Source organism: Lepidochelys kempii, chromosome 2 (genome assembly GCF_965140285.1).
Source record: "Lepidochelys kempii isolate rLepKem1 chromosome 2, rLepKem1.hap1, whole genome shotgun sequence".
In the NCBI taxonomy this organism is placed as follows: Eukaryota; Metazoa; Chordata; order Testudines; family Cheloniidae; genus Lepidochelys; species Lepidochelys kempii.
The window spans coordinates 74,220,899-74,231,990 of record NC_136381.1 but is presented as its reverse complement, the minus strand read 5'-3'; the positions used below and the strand labels follow the sequence as shown (position 1 = coordinate 74,231,990).

At 38.4% G+C, this 11,092-nt stretch overlaps 1 protein-coding gene across 1 annotated transcript in view; it reads right to left on the bottom strand.

Moving 5' to 3' along the window:
* The window catches only part of PRKDC (protein kinase, DNA-activated, catalytic subunit), a 154,504-nt gene that overhangs the window by 3,837 nt on the left and 139,575 nt on the right, over positions 1-11,092 (bottom strand). The window contains exons 77-85 of the mRNA XM_073331241.2: positions 10,299-10,500; positions 9,617-9,684; positions 8,982-9,202; positions 8,370-8,462; positions 3,872-3,961; positions 2,826-2,897; positions 2,538-2,739; positions 1,811-1,999; positions 42-181 (exon numbers count right to left, since the gene is read on the bottom strand). Coding sequence (XP_073187342.2) covers positions 42-181; positions 1,811-1,999; positions 2,538-2,739; positions 2,826-2,897; positions 3,872-3,961; positions 8,370-8,462; positions 8,982-9,202; positions 9,617-9,684; positions 10,299-10,500 — 1,277 coding nt within the window. The remainder of the gene's footprint in view (positions 1-41; positions 182-1,810; positions 2,000-2,537; positions 2,740-2,825; positions 2,898-3,871; positions 3,962-8,369; positions 8,463-8,981; positions 9,203-9,616; positions 9,685-10,298; positions 10,501-11,092) is intronic.

Here is an 11,092-nt window from a genome sequence, read left to right as displayed (position 1 = left end):
TTATTAAAGGACTTGGAAATCCAAGGGAGAGACTGTCTTACCAGGTGAGTACTGCTGGATTGGAACCTGCCAGCTTTCTTCTGGCATAGTTCACTTTCTGCAAGGGATACCAGTTTATTTCAGCTGTGTTTACTTCCTTAGACCACGTGCCGCCTTTTTTCAACTGCTTCAATTCAAAATTCTAATAAGAGAAAATATTTTTCTTCGTTTATCATAAATTAGACAGATAATGACAGGTTTCAGAGTAACAGCCGTGTTCGTCTGTATTCGCAAAAAGAAAAGGAGTACTTGTGGCACCTTAGAGACTAACCAATTTATTTGAGCATAAGCTTTCATGAGCTACAGCTCACTTCATCGGATGCATACTGTGGAAAGTGTAGAAGATCTTTTTATATACACACAAAGCATGAAAAAATACCTCCTCCCACCCCACTCTCCTGCTGGTAATAGCTTATCTAAAGTGATCACTCTCCTTACAATGTGTATGATAATCAAGTTGGGCCATTTCCAGCACAAATCCAGGGTTTAACACGAAGGTCGGGGGGGGGCGGGATTTGTGCTGGAAATGGCCCAACTTGATTATCATACACATTGTAAGGAGAGTGGTCACTTTGGATAAGCTATTACCAGCAGGAGAGTGGGTTTGTGAGGGGGGGGTGCGGGGGGTGAGAAAACCTGGATTTGTGCTGGAAATGGCCCAACTTGATTATCATACACATTGTAAGGAGAGTGATCACTTTAGATAAGTTATTACCAGCAGGAGAGTGGGGTGGGAGGAGGTATTTTTTCATGCTTTGTGTGTATATAAAAAGATCTTCTACACTTTCCACAGTATGCATCCGATGAAGTGAGCTGTAGCTCACAAAAGCTTATGCTCAAATAAATTGGTTAGTCTCTAAGGTGCCACAAGTACTCCTTTTCTTTTTAGATAGATAACCATACTCCTAAACCTCGCCTACATTCTCACAGCCACCCACATCCTCAGGAACAAGTCAGCAAATAACCTGTGTTGCAAAGAAAGTGGAGGGCAGGATATTTAGAGGAAATTTACTTCTGTTTGTGACTTAAGTTACTTTGCAACTGAAAATATGACAAACATTTGTATTTCTGCAGATTCAGTATAGTGGATGAACAACGCTAACCTGAACATAGGAAAAGACATCTTCTTAAGCTCTACTTTGACCTGCTTGAGTGAAATCTCAAAGTTTTGCTGCCTCTAAAACTAAGGAATAATTTATTGCACATAATTACATCCATTTAGCAAATTCTATATGGTTGTAGGTAGTCTGAAAATATTTATACTCAAACTTATAATTCAGTAACTGGTTTCTGAAGTATTTTCATAAACAGCACATTGTATGAAATGCATGTTGTAAATGAAACTAAGAGTTGCTCTGTTTGACAAATTGAAAATACTGTATTTATACTACATAGGGTGATAGCATGAATCACCATAAACATTTGAAGATCTCAAGATCACTCATTCAATACAGAAATTAAACTAAACACCACAAATTAGAAATGGATAAAATCTATCACTCTATCCAGTCCATCTCTCACCCCTGTAAGAGATCGGTGTCTTATTTTACATGTTGCAAGAACTTGGCCAGTACCTCTGAAAGATTATTCCCTAGCTCAATAAAGCTGCTGATAAAGATACAAGGGAAATGTAAGCTGACTATTAGGAAAGACTTCCTTGTTCTATCACGAAAAATGATCAAACAAAGACAAAACTAATCAACTTTAGACTTTGTACATGAATAGAAAGGCAAAAAGGAAAGAACAAAAAAAAAAATTTAAAAAAATCTACCTGCCAGTCTAAGGAAGGTTCTTTTACAAACACGTCCATAGTGCTGATCAGGAGGTCTGGGTCTGTGCGGTAGGCTCTTAGGGAATGTACCATCACACTATAAATGAGACCTGATTCTTTCATTGGCAACATCAGATTAGTGAACTGGCGAGTTAGACGAAAAGGCATCAACTCTGGCACTTGTAGAAACTACACAAGAACAAAGAAAAAGTGAAACCCATGAATTAAGAAACCTTAAAACTGAAGGATTACAAAGAAGTCTTTTGTGTGAACCTTAAAACATTGCTGGCTAGTGAACTGAAAATAACTTGGAGCCCACTGAAACCAGATTGCTCTTGCGTAAAAGTTATGGCTATGAATATTTGTCAATAACTACTGTTTGAAAGCATGGATGAGCAAGGCCTTCTCATTTTCAAAAAGCATCAAATACTGATACCCATATTAAAAAAATACTTTGCTCTCCACATAGAACTGTAGAATTTATCAACCTGTTAGCATCAGACAAGTTATTCGGGAAAAGATTCTGTTCTAGTGTTAACTAGAATCATTTGCTTAATTTATGGTGTCAAGTATGAGTAATCATCAAATTCAGCAGAAATAAAATACTTTTAAATTAAATTCAATACAAAATATAAAGTAATTGATTGACCACCATCCACTTAAGATACTGCCAGCCCCCAAGACACCCAATAGAGTAGTCAACAGAAAAGGATTAGAGGAAAAATACCTGCGTCGCTGAACCAAATGCATGTCCAAAGTCTATTCCCACCATGCCACCTGTCTCCATATTAATCATGAAGTTGGACAGATGTCTGTCTCCAATACCAAGAATCCAATGGCTGATGCACATCAGTGCATGAGAGCTGGCAAAATGGGATCGCAGAGATAGAAAGGCCTCAGGAGCTCTACTCATCTTAACAAATGCTCTCCTTAACAAAAACAGAAGTCAGATATTGTGAAACAAACATTAATATAGCTTTTGTAAACAACACACAGTAAAGGACAGTGTACTCACCTTAAAAGGTCTCCTGGAACACTGGTTTCCCTGTTTCTGAAAGACAGGACTGTTTCTGTACGATTAGCTCTACTGCAAGTCAACAACAGAATGCACTAGTTACTGAAACTGTACAATGAAAAGATATAACGCTTAAGAAAATCTGGGTTCTTACATCAAAGCACTAACATTTTCTTTAACTCTGTACCAATCACAAAGAGTGTTTCCTCAAATTCAGAGGAGAAAAGATGAAAAAATGTTGTTTGTTCCTAGGAAGACAGAAAATACCTATTTTCCAGGCAGCCATTCCCAGAGTGAAATCTCCTAATGTATCAATTCAATACAGTGGAAATCAGGGAGAAAATAAAATAAATGGGATAAGCTTCAATGTTAATGCAGAAATACAATCAGAAACTTAAAAATACAATTGGACAATCCCCTCTGTAGGTCTCAGTAGGTCTCTGCAATTTAAATCCCTCAGCAAGCACACACAGAACAGATCAAAAATATCCATTAAAAAGCAAGAGATGCAGGGAATGATTCAAGGAGCATGCCAATTTCAACCATTCATAATCAGTAACTCAGAACCTAACTTTCATTGCCTACAAGGATCAGTATTAGAGCAGGCCAGAGAATACTCTATTTCATTTTGTGGAGGATTTTGAGATTTTAAAAAATTGGTTTAGCTCCAGTTTGGAACAAAAGTCCAATATTTTGAAGTTCTCGGTGAAGCAGAGTTACCATTTTCCACACAGCTGCACTGTAAGCCCTGGCTTGGGGGGCAGACAACCTGGTGGGGCAGGCTGGTGTTGGTAATCCTGGGCTTTTAGGCTCTCTCCTCTGTGTCAGCCTACTAGATGGGCTGTCAAGGACGTGAATGGAAAAGCTGGCAGGACACAAGGCAGGATTCTGTTGGAACCCTACCTGGTTTCTGGCAGAATTTCATCAAAATCAACATGGTCCCTGGAACATTTTGGTTTAGATGATTCAGCAAATTCTACCAAAAACATTTTGTAGATGTTTCTTACCAACTGTTTTCCTGAAAAGTACGTAACTATGAGACTTACCTGTACATAGTCTTATAGCGTGCAATGCCTTTCTCCTTCCCAGCCATCTTGGTCAGCCAGTCACTGTACATGATACAAGGTCCTTTTCGGCTGCAGACAAACAAAAGGAGGGGTGATTTATCTACATTTTTGTGTGCACAAAATGCAAAACAAAATACAGTAAACCAGAGTGAAGTGCAAATATTTTGCAACCAAGCTCATACAAAACAAATATTAGAGACAGGCCTTCACCAGCCACAGGACTCTTTGACTTGGTGCATTTTGTTGAACTGTTTTTCTCTGTAGGAACAGCAAGTGTTCCTTGAGAAGGAAGTGAGAGAGCATAAATTGATCCTAAAGCAGCCTTGAAAAGAAGGGTCTTGAAAATTTAGTAATTTAGTAATTCATGCAAAAATCTATTTGACCACTTTTTACCATGCTAACTGATAATAAAGAAAAACCTGAATGGTATTTTAATTCACCTGCAGCAAGGGGAATTTTGCCAGGTTGTTCTAAACAGAGAGCATACAGTGTCTGAATCTACACTACAGTAAAGAGAAAGCATATAGTGGAAAGATTCAAATTGTCCATGCCCTCCTATCCTTAAAACAATTGTCTATGATCTCCAGCTGTGCTGCTCTGGGCTTCTCATAGATAGTAACAAGGTAAGGAGGGTAAGGACAAGTCAATATCTGAATAAGAGACCTTTAAATAAATGCTTAATTGCTATAGGAAATTGTGCTGTGGTTCAGTAGGTGGCATTTTCTCAGTACTGGGAGGAAGAAAAGACTGTGGTCAAAGGCCTACCCTAGGGCTTCCTGTCTGACCTTGGGCAAGTTAGGTCACTTCTGTGCATCAGTTTTCCCCCCATCTATAAAAAATGGGGTTAAGACTAATACTTCCTATTATCATAAGGGTCTTTAGATGCCTAATGTATGGTTTGTAACAGCCTGGAGACCCTCAGTTGGAAGTTGGTATGAGGCACAGTTATCCCTGTTACTGAACCTGTTACCCACGCTGGCCCCTAAGAGGCACTGTGTGCAGTTGAAGGTTCTGTCTTTGGAAAAAATATGTAAAGTTGAGGTCCTGACCTCTCGTAACTTAATGCAGGTCCCATCATATTTTTCCATAAGGGAGAAGAGTGCTACCTTCGCTGCCCTGGCCAATTTCCTAGTCACATAATTCCATTGTGCCTACTTAAATTGCTCCTGCAGTTTTTTTTTTTTTTCTTCCTGTAAGATCAGGTGTAATGTTGCTGTGCGCTGTTAAACAGCTGTGTTCCACCAAAGGCCTGAATGCTTTTTAGTAGAGGGTGAAGTGAGATGTACACAACGTCCCTTCTTTTCCTAGGATACAGAGGATATTCTGAGGTTAATTAATGGTTTGGGGTCTTTGTTATTCTCAGATGGAATATTCTAGTAAAGTATTAGTATCCAGACTGATCTCAACAATGTCTTTAGTTCTCTTATCGTGAGTCTTTGCCAGTCTATATATTTCTCTCTCACCCTCCTTCATTTCAAAGTCATTAAAAGATGGAAGTGGAAATACGTTAATCAATGAGAACCAGATTAAGGAACAGTGAAGAAATTACTTTGCAAGGCTCATGAATGAAAAGAATCCAAAGTAACTAAGCCATATATAAAACCAACCCAGGGCCTGGTGGCATCAGTCCTAGAAGGAAGTTGCAGAAGTATTGAGGAACATGAAAAAGAAAGATCTCAGCCCCAACCGCATACCAGCAGAAGTATGGAAGCCCCTGGGGCAAGTAGACATGAACATATTGACACAACTGTTTAATTTCATCATGAGGACTGAAGCTGCTTGATGCCTGGAGAAAGAGCACACTAGTACCAATATTTAAGAGAAAGAGAGACATAAAAGACCGTGGCAACTATGACAGCGTTAAACTTATGATGCACACAATGAAGATATGGGGAAAAGTTAGGATAAGAGACTATGAAGAGAAGTGAAGGTCAGTGACTATCAGGCTGGAGTCATGCCAGGCAAGTCAACAATGGATGCTACTTTTGCATTAAGACTGCCTGTGGAAAAATATAGAGAAAAGAGAAAAACTCTGCAGATGGTATTCATCGATCTTGAGAAGGCTTAAGACAATGTTCTGAGAGAAGTCAGCTCTCAGATCTGTATGAGATTGAAACGGATACCCGAAGACTACATCAGACTTGTCCAGGACGTGTACAAGGGTGCTGTTACCAATTAAAAGGCCCTGTGGAGAAACTGAACAGATTCTAGTAAAGTTGGAATACATCAATGCTCAGCCCCTTTTTGTTCATGTTGGTGCTTGATGGACTTACAGAAAACATTCAGAGTGGCTTCCTGGTGCATGCTTTGTGCAGATGATGTAGTGTTCATGGGAGAGAGCAAAAAAGATTGAGAGAGATAGAATTGTGTGTACTTAAAAGAAATGGCATGAAAAAAAATCAGCAGAAATATGGCCTGTACATTTGAAGTATATTTGCAGGAAGGCAATGAGTCTAAGTATGGTGGGGGGAAGGGGGAACCACTACCAAAGGTACAGAAGTTCAAGTATTTAGATTCAATAGTACAGGATGAAGGTAAACTCAATGACAAACTTACAAGCAACACTGGAAAGGGATGGACTAAATGGAGAGAAGTGAGCAGAATGATCTGTAATAGGAAAACGCCTATCAAATTGAAAAATAACTGAAGATTTGTAAGATGGTAATTAGGACTGCCCTTTTGTATGGCTCCAAACACTGGGCACTGAGGAAGAGACAGGAGCAGATCTGGAATATAGTAGAAAAGCAACTGTTAAGATGGATGCTTGAAGTTGCAAGGATGGACCATGTTTGGAATGAATGAAGTAGGGGAAGTGTGAAGGTAGTACCAATTATAGAATAGCTGAGGAAATCCAAGCTTGTATGGTTTGGGTGTGTGAAAAGATGATCAGAAGAATATATAGGAAACTCAGTGTTAAATTTAGAAATCGAGGGTAAGAGAAGGGTTGGAAGACCCAAAAGTAGTTGAATGGATGTCATACAAGAGGATTTGATTAGCTGTGGAGTTTCCAAGCAACTGTTTCAAGACAAACTGGAATGGAAAAGCCAGACTCGAAGAGCTGACACATACAGATGGGACTAAGGGTAGAAGAAGAAGATTAGTATCCAGGCTGCCTGGTGTCTCTGCTTTGCAGAACGCAAAGCAAAGAAATTCCAAATCCTTGTATAATTATTTTAGGTTTTTTTCCCGCTCCCTTAAACTGAAGTTTAGCCAGTGGGAATTCTCATCAGTATTTCCTTTGGGAATGCTGCTGTTCCCTCAGCCAAGTATGGAAATAATTAATAAACTGTATTTACAACAATAGGTTTATGTTTTAAATTATAAAACAGTTTTCACAAAGACACAAACATACATTTCTATGTACTTACCCTACATATTAGAATTCTCTTTTTTTTTCTGCACATCATGGTCCCTCCTCCTCAACTTTCCCACCACCCAGAATGGGATCTACATGACCCCTTTCTCACTCAAGGTACAAGCCCATCGCAAAGCAATGAGCTAGGTGCTGTAATGCAGAGACTTTGTAGGCAAATACAGTAGTTCTCACATGCTCAGTGATTACTCCACCACCCACTTGGAAAATGGAGAAAGAATCTTTTCACAGCTCTCATTTCTATTGGAAAAGTGCCAAATGATTGTTAACTTGGTTTTGTACAAACAGAACACAGGCAGAAAGGAGCACAGTTAAATGTCTCAATTGAAGGACACAACCAGTAATGCAACTGATGTGTCAACCTGGATGTGAGCCTTGGTGTTGGACTTGATTCCACACCCTGGCTCAAAAACAAGAGAGCTTGCAAATGAATCATGCCAATATTTAGACAAATCTAAACAAAACTGTGTAATGGGAACAAAGCAGGTTAGTGAAAGTTATTTCTAAAGCCTCACAAAGATAATCAAGATTGAAAAATTAGAATTTATCTGATCCTACAAACATTCATTCCTTTGAAAACCAACAGCCAGGAGACCGAAAACCAGAATTTCTAAAATCCACTCTTCATGCAAAGGCAACATTTCTTTTAAACTCTGATAGACTTTTTGTATTTCATGTGGTTACAGGCAATATCCTCAATTACTGACTCATTGCTGAACACACAGTTTTCTAAGTAGCTCTCTCTCCTTCCTGACCTAAGTTCACTTCCTGCTTGTTCAAAGCAAGAGATCAAAATCCTTCACTTGTAAAATCATAATCTGTTGATAAGGAAATAGTGATGGTAATATCATAGATGATTACAAACTCCATGTTTACACAAGTTGGGTGGAAGATATGGATGACAGGTTCAGTGGTGCTCATTAAATAGCTGCCAATTACTAATTTGGGTCAGGAAGTACTAAAGAGACTTCTGGCTTACCAATAACTTTTTTATTTATTTATTTTACACCATTAAATCTAGGTTCTGTTCTGACAAACAGAATGTCAGAAAGAGCCCAGTAAATAGTTATTTCTATTCACGTGGACAGTTAAAACCAGCATCACCTGTGATAGTAATCTTTTTCCTCTTCGGACATGCTTTCCATAAGGAAATTCTTTAAGGTACAGGTATTTTCCAACCACTCAATCAGCCCTAATCTGTAACAAAAGAAATCATGGGTGGGAACAAAACCCCAGAGTTTAACTGAAGAAGAGGAGCAATATAAACAGAAAGCAGCATGGTCCACTTGACAGGTCACAAGGCTATAGGTTTTGTTCCTGACTCTGGTAAAGATCATGGTCTTGGGCAAGCCTAAAATTTCCTTGTGCCTCAGTTTCCTTATCCTTAAAACAGGATAATAGGATTTAACCAACGCTGGGATGTGCTGAGAGGTCTAAACGCAGGAAGTTTTATATAAACTGCTAAGTTATAATTATAAACCCAAATATATTCAGAAAAATAATTGCCAGACACAGCACTTTCAACGAAGATCTAAAAATATCATGTAAATGGTCTAAAAAAAATTTCATATCATATAAAAATTCCCAAAGCCAAGTGCCAAAAATTTTTGCACCAGCATTTGACACAAAGAAATCCCACCTCCCAGCACAAAAAAGCTATGCGACTTTTGAGGTGAGGACTTTTATCCCTGAATGACAAGACCACGAAGTCCCTACCTGGTTGTCATGGGTATGACTTTGTAAGTTTTTATCTGCATGTTCCTTTGGCTGCATGCAGCATCTTGGGAAAGGATAATATTCATGACATCAAAGAGCTGCTCAATGCGCTGGTCCTGCCGGAGATCTTCACCACCTTTGACAAGAAAGGGGTGTTCCCGCTCATCACTGCCTCGGATGTTTATACGTTTTGGTTTCCTGATAGACGCCATTACTTTGATCTTGGAGGGAGGGAAAAAAGCAAAACATGTTTGGCACAGGTGAGAGGATGCAATGCTGTAGCATCAGGACTATCACTTAAACTCCTGGGCCTCTTACATTCCTGTGTACTGTGATCGTGTTGTTGTTCTTGCACCACTAGACTGCTTAATTTTTTGCTAATTCAGAAAAATGTAGATAAATCCATTGCCTCTGCAGAAAATATCCCATTATCCATATGGAACACACTGCAAACTAATATCAGTGTGTATTTAATGATGATGTTATAATGGCCATCTAATTAATAAGATTAATCTTTTGTGTACTGTTAGATATCTGCTCATGCACTGCTTCCCTCCCCACAAAAAACACAATACTGAGCCATGTTTTTACATTAGAAGCCAAAAGGGATATTATCTTTAAAGTTGTTAGCATACCCGTTCATCAAATCCAGAGATTTTTGCATGGTATTCTGGCAATGGTTTACCTTTACCATCATACTGACCTGAAGAAAAAATAAAACAAAGAGGCATACAGTCTTCATTTAAATATTAAAATATTTAAAAATTAAATGTTAGTTAATGATGGCATGCATATTCAGCCTAATATTGCATCTTATTAAACTAGCAGAAAACTAAAATTTTAAAAGTGTATATTTAAACATACACAGTATTTCATCTGGTCATTCAGTGACATGTATTATTTTTTCACCTATGCCATTAGATTTTGGAACTCTTATTGCTTTCAGAGGGCAGAGCTTTTTCAAACTAGAATGCAAATCCATTAGATCTTAGTTTAAAACCTGCTGGGATCAAGGGGTTAGAAGCAACATAAAAGTTCAATGATATTTTTTTAAAAGCAAAGACATTTTAAAATACCACAGCAGTAAATATAGCTAAATCTAGTCTTAAGAAGAGGAGAATCCTGGTAGTTTGAGACAGGAAAGATCCCTCTGATTACCAAGTGCATTCGCCTGCAATGGCAGGATACAGGGCCACAGAGAGGACGCACTAGGTATCAAACTGAGAGGGCTCTTGTTCTTAGCTAAAGATGACTGGAACTTAAGGGTAACTACTATTCTTGTAAGAGTTCACTGTCCGTATTGAAATGGTAGCATACCAGGGATCTCCAGTTCGTTCCTCATGAATTCAGCTTTGAAGTCACTCATCCAAGGTGAGCATTCTTTCAGATTTCCAGGTTCTTTCTGGTCTTTCATTTTTGAAAGGAGAGAGAGTGCAATTCTACTGAAGTCATCAGCCTTCATATCTAACAGCGTTGAGCCGCCTTTTCCAAAATGATTGTTAAAATCCTCCCCAAAGGTCTGAAGTTGAAATTAATTTACAATAAAGGAATTAAAGTTCACTTCATACATAGCAAGATCACACTGTGCCTCAGAGGCACAACACTGCATTTTTAGAGAATCAGTTTCATTTTAGTGGGAATTTATTTTTGGAATCCCTGGACATAGTAATTAATTATTAAGACAAGTCCTCTGTAACTTAAATTTATCATTTTATTTGTCTATAAAGCATTATGAACATCTATCACCCTGTAGTAATAAAGAAATAAAATGAGCCGTCAAGGGCATTGCATTCTGATTCCCATGGAGACTGTGAAACGAGGATTAGCACAAAAAATTCCCACTATGGAGGATCTGAGTAATATTCTAAGGAGGCTCAGACAACTGTTAGAGTATTTTTTCTATCATTTATGTTTTAGTTTAAAGGTTTTTTTTTACTTCAAGTCTACTTTTCTTTCTTGTTTGGTTGCTAGATTCATAGATTCTAAGGCCAGAAGAGACCACTGTGGTCATCCAGTCTGACCTCCTGTATAGCACAAGCCATAGAACTTCCTTAAAATAATTCCCAGAGCAGATCTTGTAGAAAAACATCCAACCTTGATTTAAAAATGGT